Source organism: Phocoena sinus, chromosome 2, assembly GCF_008692025.1.
Source record: "Phocoena sinus isolate mPhoSin1 chromosome 2, mPhoSin1.pri, whole genome shotgun sequence".
Taxonomy (NCBI): domain Eukaryota; kingdom Metazoa; phylum Chordata; class Mammalia; order Artiodactyla; family Phocoenidae; genus Phocoena; species Phocoena sinus.
In genome coordinates, this window is record NC_045764.1 from 100417105 (window position 1) to 100432773 (window position 15669).

At 40.8% G+C, this 15669-nt stretch overlaps 1 protein-coding gene across 1 annotated transcript in view; it reads left to right on the forward strand.

The window, feature by feature from the left end:
• Nucleotides 1–15669, forward strand: part of RYR3 (ryanodine receptor 3) — a 399907-nt gene that overhangs the window by 114670 nt on the left and 269568 nt on the right. The window contains exons 20-21 of the mRNA XM_032621721.1: nt 10231–10404; nt 14132–14253. Of these exons, the coding sequence (XP_032477612.1) occupies nt 10231–10404; nt 14132–14253 (296 nt within the window). The remainder of the gene's footprint in view (nt 1–10230; nt 10405–14131; nt 14254–15669) is intronic.

The following is a 15669-nucleotide window of genomic DNA, read 5'->3' on the forward strand; positions in this document are numbered from 1 at the left end:
TCTGGACTTCACCACCCCCTTACCACACTATACCCGTCTTATTAGAATGTCCACCCCTTCTGCATTCCCCGTCTCTCCTCTTTCTCCTAGCCAAGCTCACATAAAGTGGCAATTGGTATAAAATCATCACGAACTCCCCAGGCAGAGTGAGTTGTTCTCTCTTCCAAATTCCAGTTGCACCTTGAATATAAACCATATCACCTTGTTGTCATTAGTGGTTTGTATGTATGACTCCTGAAGTTTATACTTTAGAACCCAGAGCCATTTTTTTCACAAAATGATAACATGTATTTTCCACTTCTTCTTTATAACAGCATTCAAACACATAAACATTAATACAATCAATACTTAACTGTACTGATAGTTACCATTCAAGAAATTATGTTCAAATGACAAATGGGCTGTGGAATTACACTTGTCTTTGGATTCTCTTCCATTGCTTACTAGCTACAGGGCTTTGAGCAAATTACTCCAACTCTGCAAGCCTCAGTTTTATCACCTATAAAGTAGGAGAAATAAAAACAGCAGGGCCATTGAAAGGTTTAGATAAAATGTTTTTAAAGTGTCATGTCTACTACACATCACTGTGTAGGTCTTTGGTAAATTCACATGTTGGTGTTGTCATTGTAAAGCACCTGGCAAAATACTTCACTCAAAGTCGGCACTAAACGAATAGTAGTTCCAGTTCCCTTTCGTGTCCTTCTAGAAGTTTTAAATTAATCTGGAGAGCAGCAGCTTATCATCTAAACTAAATACATATTTATGTGACAATTATGATGTGGTCACAACCATTTCCTTATAAACTCTCAGTGGAGACAAGGGGTAATGATTATTATTACCCTTCAACACATTATTAGGCCAAGTAACCTGTTCCTTCTTGGAATCCACTCATGATCTAACGTAGGGGAGGTTGATGCAGATAAACAGATAACTTGATGCCCACAGACCAATAAAACAAAAACAAATTATTTGCAACCGAGGCAGAGCATTGTGCGAAATGTAAAGACAAACAAATCTCAGTCTTGCCCTTGGAGACAGGGGACAGGAAGTGTACCAGCAAAGGATTCATATTGCAGAAGATGGGAAAGAGTCTTGAGAGAGTGGAAGGGAGGTGCCATGAGATCAGAGAAAATGCACAGGTGGATCTGCAAAAGGCTTGATGGATAAGATGAAAAGATACAGAGATGAAGTAGGGGCATTCCAAGCAGGAAGTGTAATGTCAGTAAAGGCCCTGAAGGAGGGAACACTTGATATGACACAGAGACGTAGTCCAGTTTGGTTAAAGCACGTGGTATACAAGAACTTTAGAAGTGAGAATTGTGTTCTGTGGGAATTGGGGAGTTATTGAAAGGGAGTGACTGAAATAGCCCCATCGTATAGGAAGGTTCCATTTCTAGCAGTAGAGTAAATACATCTGGGGCCATGTTCAAGTGAAGACAGAGAGGGGAGCATTAGTTCATGGCTTAAGTCAAAAGGAGCTCACCCACCTGTGGTCAGCCAAATCCAGCTTCTCTATCTCGGGATGCTCTCACTTCTTTAAGCTGTGTCATCGTTGTTTAGTAGAGTTGGCTTTAGTGTCGGTTTGTCTGTATGTTTTAGTTTTTGTTGTTATTGCTTCTGTCTTTCTTTTGAATTACAAGCAGCCCCTGTAGTGCCAGCCATAGAACTTTGGGAGTTGATGCCATTTTTTAGAGACTCTAAAAAAAACAAATCCTAGTATTTATTTTATTTTTGGCAAAGTCATATTTAAATCAATGAAAAGTGATAAAACAAGTGAAGTGACCATAGTCACTGATCATTGGGGAATATGTGCTGTTTTAACTATGAGCTCTTGGTAACCAGTGTAATTATTCATATTTAACAGCTGTAGCGTGTAATATTTTTATTTTGCTGCATTGCCTATGGTTAGAGAGCAGGCTAGAGATGAAAACTTTGCTGTATTTTAAATCCATCTACTGGCTTGAGTGTCTATAGAACTCTGGATATTTTTGAAATGAAAGTCAAATATCCATTGTTTTATAGAATAAATGCATTTTTGACCACTTGCCTATTAAGAATCGTAAAATATCAAATTCTATTTTCCCACTGACTTTTGTTATAAAATCAGAAATAAGTTCCTCTGGAAATGTTCATTTTGACAAATAAGTCATATTTAACAATCCAGCCGGTGTTTCAACATATATTTAAAATAAGAATGTTCCTGCGATATATTAACATTGCTCAAAATGATCCTTAAATGTGTGCAAAATAACTAATTTTGCTTTTATGAAGATTTCAAGGAAAGAAATAGGAGCTGAAATGAAAAATATATATATATATATTTGAAGGAAAAAAATTACTCAGCTATATATATTTGTTCCTTCAATTTATGTTTGTTAAGTAATTGATAATTCTCTGTATTAGGAATCCAAAATTAATTGTCATCTGGCCCATGCCCTTCATCCTCTTATAACCTGGCAAAAGGAAAGTAGCATTTAAACAAGCACGTTTACATTGTGATGTGCTAAGTACTCAATAGAGGGATGAGACTGTGCTGGGGAAATACAGCAGGAGAGACCAGCTCCGCCTTCACAGAGAAGGTGGCACCTGAGCAGGGTATTAAAGGGTGAGTAGGAGTTTGGGGCCATCGGAAGAGCATAGTCTCTGGAGTTGGACTTCCTGGTTTAAATCTTGGCTCTTTCACTACTTCTTAAATGACCTTGGACAAATTACTTGTTTCTCTGTACCTTCATTTCCTCCTCCGTAAAACTGGGATAATATTTGTAGCTACATCCGAGGCCGTTATGAAGAGTTAGTGTATGTAAGGAACTTAGGGCACTGCCTTACACATGGGAAGAACTTAGTGCATGAGCTCCTGTTGTTCCATCATTAAGAATGAGAGTAAAGTTGGCACAGCAGAGGGAACAGGGTGCTACATTTTTATTCTGTAAAAATGCAAAATGCCACCTAGCTAATGGCTTCTACAAATGAGCAATTTAACACAAGATGTAGAGAAGAAATGGCAATAGGGTAGAGGCCCTGATTGATGAGAAGGGGACAGAGTTACCAGTCCACTTCCTGAGTCCCTTTGTGACAGGCACCTTAGGTTATCACCACGTGGACACCTGGTGCACAAGCAACTCCTTTTTCCATACTAGACAGTAAGTTTCGTGAAACTGTGGCAATGGAAGAATGAAACCCATTGACTGTAACACTCAACTGAGGAGGCCATAAAAAACTAATACAACAATGACTGCAGGGGACTAGCTCCTGACCTGCTCCAAGAGTCTGTTTCCTCTGCTGATTTCTGTGAAAGATACTTAAATGCTTTTTTTTTAGTTATTTCTGAGATATACATTTAAAGTAATAACTAGAATTATGACTTATAACATTATACCGGAACATATAAGATTTTTAGAAATTTCATGTAATGTCTGAAACATTTATATTAACATATTTCCATACAAATAACCCAAAGAAAGTTTAGTATTAGTTGTTTGTTTGTTTGTTTTTTATACTGCAGGTTCTTATTAGTCATCAATTTTATACACATCAGTGTATACATGTCAGTCCCACTCACCCAATTCAGCATACCACCATCCCCACCCCACCGCGGTTTTCCACCTTTGGTGTCCATACGTTTGTTCTCTACATCTGTGTCTCAGCTTCTGCCCTGCAAACCGGTTCATCTGTACCATTTTTCTAGGTTCCACATACATGCATTAATATACAATATTTGTTTTTCTCTTTCTGACTTACTTCACTCTGTATGACAGTCTCTAGGTCCATCCACGTCTCAACAAATGACTCAATTTCATTCCTTTCTATGGCTGAGTAATATTCCATTGTATATATGTACCACATCTTCTTTATCCATTTGCCTGTCATTGGGCATTTAGGTTGCTTCCATGACTTGGCTATTGTAAATAGTAATGCAATGAACATTGGTGTGCATGTGTCTTTTTGAATTATGGTTTTCTCTGGGTATATGCCCAGTAGTGGGATTGCTGGATCATATGGTAATTCTACTTTTAGTTTTTTAAGGAACCTCCATACTGTTCTCCATAGTGGCTATATCAATTTACATTCCCACCAACAGTGCAAGAGGGTTCCCTTTTCTCCACACCCTCTCCAGCATTTGTTGTTAGTATATTTTCTGATGATACCCATTCTAACTGGTGCGAGGTGATACCTCATTGTAGTTTTGATTTGCATTTCTCTAATAATTAGTGATGTTGAGCAGCTTTTCGTGTGCTTCTTGGCCATCTGTATGTCTTCTTTGGAGAAATGTTGATTTAGGTCTTCTGCCTATTTTTGGATTGGGTTATTTGTTTCTTTAATATTGAGCTGCATGAGATGTTTATATATTTTGGAGATGAATCCTTTATCCGTTGATTCGTTTGCAAATATTTTCTCCCATTCTGAGGGTTCTCTTTTCGTTTTGTTTATGGTTTCCTTTGCTGTGCAAAAGCTTTGAAGTTTCATTTGGTCTCATTTGTTTACTTTTGTTTTTATTTCCATTACTCTAGGAGGTGGATCAAAAAAGATCTTGCTGTAATTTATGTCAAAGGGTGTTCTTCCTATGTTTTCCTCTAAGAGTTTTGTAGTGTCTGGTCTTACATTTAGGTCTCTAATTCATTTTGAGTTTATTTTTGTGTATGGTGTTAAGGAGTGTTCTAATTTCATTCTTTTACATGTAGCTGTCAAGTTTTCCCAGCACCACTTACTGAAGAGACTGTCTTTTCTCCATTATATATCTTTCCCTCCTTTGTCATAGATTAGTTGACTGTAAGTTAAGTGCGTGGGTTTATCTCTGGGCTTTCTACCTTGTTCCATTGATCTATGTTTCTGTTTTTGTGCCAGTACCATATTGTCTTGATTACTGTAGCTTTGTAGTATAGTCTAAAGTCAGGGAGTCTTATTCCTCCAGCTCCATTTTTTTCCCTCAAGACTGCTTTGGCTATTCGGGGTCTTTTGTGTCTCCATACAAATTTTAAGATGATTTGTTCTAGTTCCATAAAAAATGACATTGGTAATTTGATACGGATTGCACTGAATCTGTAGATTGCTTTGGGTAGTATAGTCATTTTCACAATATTGATTCTTCCAATCCAAGAACATGGTATATCTCTCCATCTGTTGGTATCATCTTAGATTTGTTTCATCAGTGTCTTATAGCTTTCTGCATACAGGGTTTTGTCTCCTTAGGTAGGTTTATTCCTAGGTATTTTATTCTTTTTGTTACAGTGGTAAATGGGAGTGTTTCCATAATTTCTCCTTCAGATTTTTCATCATTAGTGTATAGGAATGCAAGAGATTTCTGTGCATTAATTTTGTATCATGCAACTTTACCAAATTCATTGGTTAGCACTAGTAGTCTTATGGTGGCATTTTTAGGATTTTCTATGTATAGTATCATGTCATCTGCAGACAGTGACAGTTTTGCTTCTTCCTTTCCAATTTGTATTCCTTTTATTTCTTTTTTTTTTTTTTTTTTTTTTTTTTTTGCGGTATGCAGGCCTCTCACCGCTGTGGCTCTCCCACCGCGGAGCACAGGCTCCAGACGCAGAGGCCTAGTGGCCATGGCCCACGGGCCCAGCCGCTCCGTGGCATGTGGGATCCTCCCGGATTGGGGCACGAACCCGCGCCCCCTGCATCGGCAGGCGGACTCTCAACCGCTGCGCCACCAGGGAAGCCCTATTCCTTTTATTTCTTTTTCTTCTCTGATTGCTGTGGCTAGGACTTCCATAACTATTTTAATAATAGTGGTGAGAGTGGACATCCTTGTCTCGTTCCTGATCTTAGAGGAAATGCTTTCAGTTTTTCACCATTGAAAATAATGTTGGCTGTGGGTTTGTCATATATGGCCTTTATTATGTTGAGGTAGGTTCCCTCTATGCCCACTTTCTGCAGGGTTTTTAATCATAAATGGGTGTTGAATTTTGTCAAAAGCTTTTTCTGCATCTATTGAGATGATCATATGGGTTTTCTTCTTCAATTTGTTAATATGGTGTATCACACTGATTGATTTGCATATATTGAAGAATTCTTGCATGCCTGGGATAAATCCCACTTGATTGTGGTGTATGATCCTTTTAATGTGTTGTTGGCTTCTGTTTGCTAGTATTTTCTTGAGGAATTTTGCATCTATATTCATCAGTGATATTGGTCTGTAATTTTCTTTTTTTTGTAGCATCTTTGTCTGGTTTTGGTATCAGGGTGATGTTGGCCCTATGGAATGAGTTTGGGAGTGTTCCTTCCTCTGCAATTTTTTGGAAGAGTTTGAGAAGGGTGGGTGTTAGCTGTTCCCTAAACATTTGGTAGAATTCACCTGTGAAGCCATCTTGTCCTGGACTTTTGTTTGTTGGAAGTTTTTTGGCGGGGGGGTATGCGGGCCTGTCACTGCTGTGGCCTCTCCCGTTGTGGAGCAGAGGCTCCAGATGCGCAGGCTCAGCAGCCATGGCTTACGGGCCTAGCTGCTCCACAGCATGTGGGATCTTCCTGGACCGGCGCACGAACCCGTGTCCCCTGCATCGGCAGGCGGACTCTCAACCACTGCGCCACCAGGGATGCCCTGTTGGAAGATTTTTAATCACTGTCTCAATTTCATTGCTTGTGATTGGTTTGTTCATATTTTCTGTTTCTTCCTGGTTCAGTCTTAGAAGGTTATACCTTTCGAAGAATTTGTCCATTTCTTCCAGGTTGTGCATTTTATTGGCATAGAGTTGCTTGTAGTAGTCTCTTAGGAAGCTTTGTATTTCTGCGGTGTCTGTTGTAACTTCTCTGTTTTCATTTCTAATTTTACTGATTTGAGGCCTCTCCCTGTTTTTCTTGATGAGTCTGGCTAAAAGCTACCAGCTTTTAGTTTTATTGATCTTTGCTATTGTTTTCTTTATTTCTATTTCATTTATTTCTGCTCTGATCTTTGTGATTTCTTTCCTTCTGCTAACTTTGGGTTTTGTTTGTTCTTCTTTCTCTAGTTCCTTTAGGTGTAAGGTTAGATTGTTTACTTGAGAATTTTCTTGTTTCTTGAGGTAGCCTTGTATAGCTATAAACTTCCCTCTTAGAACTGCTTTTGCTGCATCCCATAGGTTTTGGATTGTCGTGTTTTCATTGTCAATTGTTTCTAGGTATTTTTTGATTTCTCTTTGATTTCTTCAGTGATCTCTTGGTTGTTTAGTAACGTATTGTTTAGCCTCCATGTGCTTGTGTTTTTTACGGTTTTTTCCCTGTAATTCATTTCTAATCTCATAGCGTTGTGGTCAGAAAAGATGCTTGATATGATGATTTCAATTTTCTTAAGTTTACTGAGGCTTGATTTGTGACCCAGGATGAGATCTATCCTGGAGAATGTTCCATGTGCACTTGAGAAGAAAGTGTAATCTGCTGTTATTGGATGGAATGTCCTGTAAATATCAGTCACATCTATCTGGTCTACTGTGTCATTTAACACTTGTGTTTCCTTAATAATTTTCTGTTTGTATGATCTGTCCATTGGTGTAAGTGAGGTGTTAAAGTCCCCCACTATTATTGTGTTACTGTTGATTTCCTCTTTTATAGCTGTTAGCAGTTGCCTTGTGTATTGAGGTGCTCCTATGTTGGGTGCATATATATTTATAATTGTTATATCTTCTTCTTGGATTGATCCCTTGATCATTATGTAGTGTCCTTCCTTGTCTCTTGTAACATTCTTTATTTTAAAGTCTATTTTATCTGATATGAGTATAGCTACTCCAGCTTTCTTTTGATTTCCGTTTGCATGGAATATCTTTTTCCATCCCCTCACTTTCAGTCTTGATGTGTCCCTAGGTCTGAAGTGGGTCTCTTGTAGACAGCATATATATGGGTCTTGTTTTGTATCCATTCAGCAAGCCTGTGTCTTTTGGTTGGAGCATTTAATCCATTAACATTTAAGGTAATTATCTATATGTATGTTCCTATGACCATTTTCTTAATTGTTTTGGGTTTGTTTTTGTAGATCCTTTTCTTGTCTTGTGTTTCTCATGTAGAGAAGTTCTTTTAGCATTTGTTGTAGAGCTGGTTTGGTGGTGCTGAATTCTCTTAGCTTTTGCTTGTCTGTAAAGCTTTTGATTTCTCCAACGAATCTGAATGAGATCCTTGCCAGGTAGAGTGATCTTGGTGTAGGTTCTTCCGTTTCATCACTTTAAGTATATCATGCCACTCCCTTCTGGCTTGTAGAGTTTCTGCTGAGAAATCAGCTGTTAACCTTATGGGAGTTCCCTTGTATGTTATTTGTCATTTTTCCCTTGCTGCTTTCAATAATTTTTCTTTGTCTTTAATTTTTGCCAGTTTGATTACTATGTGTCTCGGCGTGTTTTTCCTTGGGTTTATCCTGTATGGGACTCGCTGCTCTTCCTGGACTTGGGTGGCTATTTCCTTTCCCATGTTAGGGAAGTTTTCGACTATAATCTCTTCAAATATTTTCTCGGGTCCTTTCTCTCTCTCTTCTCCTTCTGGGACCCTTATAATGCGAATGTTTTTGCGTTTATTGTTGTCCCTGAGGTCTCTTAAGCTGTCTTCATTTCTTTTCATTCTTTTTTCTTTATTCTGTTCTGCAGCAGTGAATTCCACCATTCTGTCTTCCAGGTCACTTATCCGTTTTTCTGCCTCAGTTATTCTGCTATTGATTCCTTCTAGTGTAGTTTTCATTTCAGTTATTGTATTGTTTATCTCTGTTTGTTTGTTCTCTAATTCTTCTAGGTCTTTGTTCAACATTTCTTGCATCTTCTCTATCTTTGCCTCCATTCTTTTTCCGAGGTCCTGGATCATCTTCACTATCATTATTCTGAATTCTTTTTCTGGAAGGTTGCCTATCTCCACTTCATTTAGTTGTTTTTCTGGGCTTTTATCTTGTTCCTTCATCTGGTACATAGCCTTCTGCCTTTTCATCTTGTCTATCTTTTTATGAATGTGGTTTTTGTTCCACAGGCTGCGGGATTGTAGTTCTTGCTTCTGCTGTATGCCCTCTGGTGGATGAGGCTATCTAAGAGGCTTGTGTAAGTTTCCTGATGGGAGGGATTGGTGGTGGGTAGAGCTGACTGTTGCTCTGGTGGGCAGAGATCAGTAAAAGTTTAATCTGCTTGAATGTTGATGGGTGGGGCTGGGTTCCCTCCCTGTTGGTTGTTTTTCCTGAGGCAACCCAACACTGGAGCCTACCTGGGCTCTTTGGTGGGGCTAATGACAGACTCTGGGAGGGCTCAGGCCAAGGAGTACTTTCCAGAACTTCTGCTGCCAGTGTCCTTGTCCCCACGGTGAGCCACAGCCACACAGCCACCCCCCGCCTCTGCAGTAGACCCTCCAATGCTAGTAGGTGGGTCTGGTTCAGCCTCCCCTGGGGTCACTCCTCCTTCCCCTGGGTCCTGATGCACACACTACTTTGTGTGTGCCCTCCAAGAGTGGAGTCTCTGTTTCCCCCTGTCCTGTCAAAGTCCTGCAATCAATTCACAGTAGGCTTGAAAGTCTGATTCTCTAGGAATTCCTCCTCCTGTTGCCGGACCCCCAGGTTGGGAAGCCTGACGTGGGGCTCAGAACCTTCACTCCAGTGGGTGGACTTTGTGGCATAAGTGTTCTCCAGTCTGTGAGTCAACCACACACCTGTTTTGGGATTTGATTTTACTGTGATTGCGCCCCTCCTACCATCTCATTGTGGCTTCTCCTTTGTCTTTGGATGTGGGGTATCTTTTTTGGTGAGTTCCAGTGTCTTCCTGTCGATGATTATCCAGCAGCTAGTTGTGATTCTGGTGTTCTCTCAAGAGGGAGTGAGAGCACGTCCTTCTACTCTGCCATCTTGGTTCTGTCTCCATACTTATATGATTTTAACAGATATATTTAAAGCTCTGAGTCAGGGCATTTATATAACATAACCATTAAAATCATGGAAGATACAATTTGCTGAAAATAAGTTATTTGGCCAGTAAAGCATTAATTATTAAGGTATCTAAGTCGGGATGAAGAAAGTAGAAAATATAATGGAGAAATATATAAAACCAGAACCAAAGAGTGATTAAATAATCACTAAAGTAGCCAAAACTTGAAATCCATTGATTTTGCAATTAGCAGCAGATAAAGGAAGCAAGGCTTTCTGCAGTCCTGGCTTGGACGGGCACATCATGATTATGCTGGTAATCGGTTCCCTGGATACTTACAAATTCTGCACAGGTGACTTGCTTTATACATTGCATTTCTATTTAATCAGACATGCCTACCTTTGTTTCATTTTCTGTGAAATAGGAAATCAAGGAGAAACTGGATTCCAGTCACAAGCGAGATATAGAGGGCATGGGAGTCCCAGAAATCAAGTACGGAGACTCTGTCTGCTTTGTCCAACATATAGCCAGTGGTCTCTGGGTGACCTACAAAGCACAAGATGCCAAGACATCCCGCCTGGGACCTGTGAAAAGAAAGGTGAGGGGTTAGAAAGGCTGGAAGCAACTAGGCAAGGGAAGTGATTGTGAGAATCAGGTGAACATGATGTATGTTTACTTCTTACTATTCTGAAGAGTTATTTCTGTGACAGATTGTGTAGCCTAATGTGGTTACTCTGACCTCATATTCAGTGGGGAAAAAAAAAGAGCTACATAGATGACAAATCTGTGAGGAGAGGGTAGAATATGTTCCATGTGCTCTAAAACCTGAACTAAATGACTTTTGGTGGTATGCTGTTTTGGGAGTATCCACATCATTGCACCTTTCATTTAAGTGGATACTTGAGTTATTATGCAGTTTTCATAATATGCAGACTAAATAGAATCTCTACAAAGAAAAAGGCAGATAGCATGATAACAAGCGCCCAGGAAGCAACGTGCAGAAATAGGAGATACCGTGGAATAATGATACTGTATTCCCAGAGAATGAATGCAGATCTGAGTGGTCTATCACAGCCTCCTACAGTGGGAAATCTGGCTTGGATACATACAACATCTTTTTTCCAGAAAGTCAATTGCCATAATAGGGTTTCTTTTGATAGGAACCAGAAAATAGATGCTGCAGGCATGATAATTTTTTTTTTGAAAACCCTTACAAAACATGGGTTTGGGTAGCCAAGGAGTCCCATAATAAGTTTCTAGGAAGCACCGTACACTGTGTTTTCTATATGTCAGCCTAATGGGAGGTGATGAAAAGTTTCCCAGAATGCTGGTTATTGTAAGAAAGGAGGTTGGGAGGAAACCATAAAGTAATAAATAGCTTATTTTTGTATAAAGTAAAATGTACCAGGAAAATATCCAGAAAGGGAAAATAAAATTACAAAGAGGAGGTAGAAAATAGAATAAGTAAGAGGCCACAAAGACTAACTTGTATGAACCCAGCCCTTCCTCTGCCAATAATTATAAAGGCTGGATTAAACACAGAAACAAACCGTTTGAAGGCTTCCACAAGCAAGGCACCCAGGACATGGGTACTAAATATCCCAAATAGAATGTAAGTGCACTAAGGTGAGTTCCTCCTTTATCACCACTTTCCCCTCAGCATTTTTCTGAGTTGCAGCACAAGGAGTGGGGTCTTAAGTTAGTTTCACCGGGCTGGAGAGACATATTTTGATAAGGTCAGCCGAGGCTTCTGGGACTTGAGGGGCCACATTCCCCAGTGGAGGAAACTATAGAAACATGAACCTGAAATTCTATATGCAGTTTCCCCTAGCATCTTAAGCTGACTGTGGATAGAGTATGACGCTAAGATAGCGAACAGAAAGTGCCAGCTATGGTGGAGAAGAGCAAAGCAGAGATGTGGACAGTATGACAGTACTAGGAGACATAGTCCATAGTCGAAGTCCCTCAAGCTGGAATGGCCCCTGAAAATACAGTAGGTTTTCAACTGAATCCCCAAAAGGGCTCTAACCCAGGAGTAAGGGCTGCACCCTGGAAATAAGGGCAAATTGAAAATCGATGCCAAAGGCCCATCATCTACCCTAACAGCCAATGAGAAGAAAATTAAATCCTTTAAAGAGTATGATAGGGTTTCCCTGGTGGCGCAGTGGTTGGGAGTCTGCCTGCCGATGCGGGGGACACGGGTTCATGCCCCGGTCCGGGAGGATCCCACATGCCGCGGAGAGGCTGGGCCTGTGGGCCATGGCCGCTGAGCCTGCACGTCCGGAGCCTGTGCTCCGCAACGGGAGAGGCCATAGCAGTGAGAGGCCTGTGTACTGCAAAAAAAAAAAAAAAAAGAGTATGATAATATCATCTAGAGTTTCCACAATTTTTCATACCTACTAAGATAAGAATGACATTTAAGAAAGTAGAATTTGTGGATCTTGGTTGTAATTCTGTGTGGGTGGGGACACAGTTGAAGGACCCTGTCAACTAGGAGAGATCCCAGTTTACGGTGTTGATTTATTGTGCCTACCCCTGACTTTTTCATCTGGCCATACTCCAGAGGTCCATTTAATTGCTGAAATGTGCATGTGAATTTGGGAGATGCTTCCAGAAACTCTCTCTAAATGGTGCCATAATGCTCAGCCCTTGATAGGGCTGCCCAGCTCCATTTCGCGAGGAGCCAGTTAAGTTCCCCTCTATAGATACAAAGAATGTCCAATCTGTGTTAAGCATTTTATGAAACAAAATGGGAATTTAGAAAAACCAATTGGAAACAGACACAGTGAAAAACCTGACGAATGATACTTCACCTTAAAGGAAGTACCTTTCCATCTTGGGCTTCTGCTCTCGGGTTATGGAATTCCTCCGAGAGAAAAAGGACCTTAGGAAGGACCTGAGCTGCAGCGATCAATAGGATACATAATAACAACATTCTAACAGCTGCATCTCCCCCATTTCTCATTACTTTCTTGTTTAGTTGGCTGGTTTGAATGTGTTATCTGAACAAGCAAAACCTAAGGTCTTCAGGGACTGACCCAAAAGCTGGGACTGAGGCCAGAGGTCTTTTTTCGAAAATGAACATAAACTTGTACAAGCCAGCATTCTACTTCCTGTATGAATTCATTAAATCAGGATATGCTTTCAGAAGAATGAAAATAAGGAAGAGATTTTCACGTGGAAGGGAAAATAAGTTGTTTCTTTGTGCTAAAAATGAGATAACAAAAATCCTTATTCTAAGGATATTTTTTGGAGCCACATATTTAATTGTCATAGAGGCCGACTGACCCCCATCCCCCTTCCCCAGGACCTACAAATGGCCTCCCCTCACTTACTCACCATCCAGAGGAAACCATGCCAGGAACTTGAATCAGGATTTGACCCTGACTTGAACCAGAGTCAAACCATCCCAGTTAATAACAGTATATATTTGGCCCTTCTAGAGAAAAAAGGCAGCTGACCTCCACGCCAAAAGATGCCAGCCCCACCCAAAAATTCTATCATGATGTCACTGGCGAGCAATAAGTATACTAGCTTCCAGACAACTGATCTGAGATCAGTAATATAGTTCCCCTTATAACAAATATGCATGGAGTACCTTTTATATTCTAGGAAACATGCTAAATGACTTACATGTAAATCATCGAATCCGCTAAACAACCCTCTAAATAACACCTGCAGATGGTGAAGTCAAAGCAGAGATTTGCCCAAGGTCACACAGCTGGGATGTGGCCTAGCAGGATTAGAACTCAGGTCAGCTGATACCCAAGCCCAGGCTTTCAAACCCCCTCTCTAGCCTCCATGAGAAGCAAACTACCACCTCGAGCTGCTTCCCCGGTTCTACAGTCAGCTAACTCAGTGTAGCTGTCATTCAGGAGAGAAAGCCATGCCTGATCCCAGTAGAGGGTTTTATTTTAACTTGTCTTTCTTCTTTCTTGGTTTATCTCTGGAGGAAAAGGCTCTGAACAAAGTGATTTTTCTCATCTCCAAGGATAAGGTTTTGTGTTCATTTTAAGAGAAAAATCTATCATAAAATATGTTTTCACCCTTTCAAATTGGCCATCTAGACCCAAGGAATTTATTGTAACTCACATCACAGTGGCACATGAAGTTTCATTTTCATCAAAGCACCGTGTCTCAGGAATGAGTCATAGGTCAGCAATAGGGAGTATGGGGAAAATAACTTTGTTAATGTCCCACTTTCAAAATGGGCCTGTGGGGAACTTGACTGGGGAGAAGGAGTACAAGGCATGAGGGAAATACTGCCAGAAACGTTGACTCTCCAGCTGTGTAACCTGGAACTGGTGTCCTTGGCTCTGGGGTAGGTCATACTCCATCAGGAAGGCCACATGGATGACGGGTTAACACTGCAGAGATGCCAGCATGAGGAGTCCCAGGCTGCCCGGATCATCCGGAACACGACCGCTTTATTCAGCCAGTTTGTAAGGTAGGTGAGCTCCTTCCCTTTCGCTGCTCGTCAGTTTCTATTTTGTGGCCATCCAATCCCACCAACCATCCCCTGTTAATACTATGAATTTTCAGGAAATAAGTATGCACCAGCAAAGAGTTTTGCCAGAAAGAGCTTGGGATTGAAACTTATTTCCCAGTAGGTAAGCTCCTCCCAGCTTCACTCTTGGCCCAACAGATGCCCAAGACGCATTAGTTATTCAGGTTGGTGTCACAAACACCCAAGGTCTTCTCATGAAAATTAAGTGGAAAGATCTGGAGTGCTTTAAGTCCCATTTGTATTAGTGCGTGAAGAGGGGAGGAGAGAGGAGTAATGGATCCACACCCTCTGTGCTATTTAGAAAGGCTTTCTACATCATTCAGAATTGTTGCTGTGGTTTGGTTCCAAGGAGATTTACATGGAAGGCTTGGGTTAGCCACCTATGGCTGGGACTTAAATGGGGGAAAGTAACTTAGCCTGCTTGGATCATAATTCCTCCAGCCTCAACAGTGCTGCCCAAACAGAACTCTGTGGATTATGTTCACCAGTTACCACGAGGAATGGATTCTGTTGTAAACAGTGCAGTGTTGCAAGCCATCCTTCTCTCATAGGAAAATCTCTAAAGCCTAGAGGGTTTCAATTGCATGTGTGAATTTGCATGAAATGAGAAAAAATTTTTATACTTTTATTTTCCTTCCTGTTGAACTACTGTGATCTAAGGGATGTGTGTTAGTTAGGATACAGGCTAAGTTGCCATTGTGGTTCAGAATAAACTTTTATTTCTTTTTCAAGTAATAATATAGGGGAGGCAGGTGGTTTGGGGAAAACAGACCATGCCGCTACCGGGGCTCAGTTTTCTTCTTTGAGATCTCCTACAGGTTCTTAAAGTGTGTCCCTGGACCAGCCCAGCAGCATCACCTGGGAACTTGTTAAAAATACAAATTCTTGGGTTTTACCCCCGACAGACCTACTGAATCAGACACCGAGGAGTGGTACCTCAGAAAAACTGAGTTTTAATGGGCCTTCCAGTTAATGCTGATGCTTGCTAAAGTTTACAAACCACTGCCCTGGAGTAAAGGTCTTAACCTTGGCCAGATGTTAGATTCATCTGGGAAGCTTTTAACACGCTGATGCCCAGGTGGCATCTCCAAACAATTGCATCAGAGTCTCTGGGGTGAGATCCAAACACCAGCTTTTTATTAGCACTCCCCAGAACATTCTTATATTCAGCCACAGTTGAGAACCAACTGTGCTGGTATGTATACTTCATCCATGTGATTAAAAATAGCTTACTAGGGCTTCCCTAGTGGCACAGTGGTTGAGAATCTGCCTGCCAATGCAGCGGACATGGGTTCGAGCCCTGGTCTGGGAAGATCCCACATGCCGCGGAGCAACTGGGCCCGTGAGCCACAATTA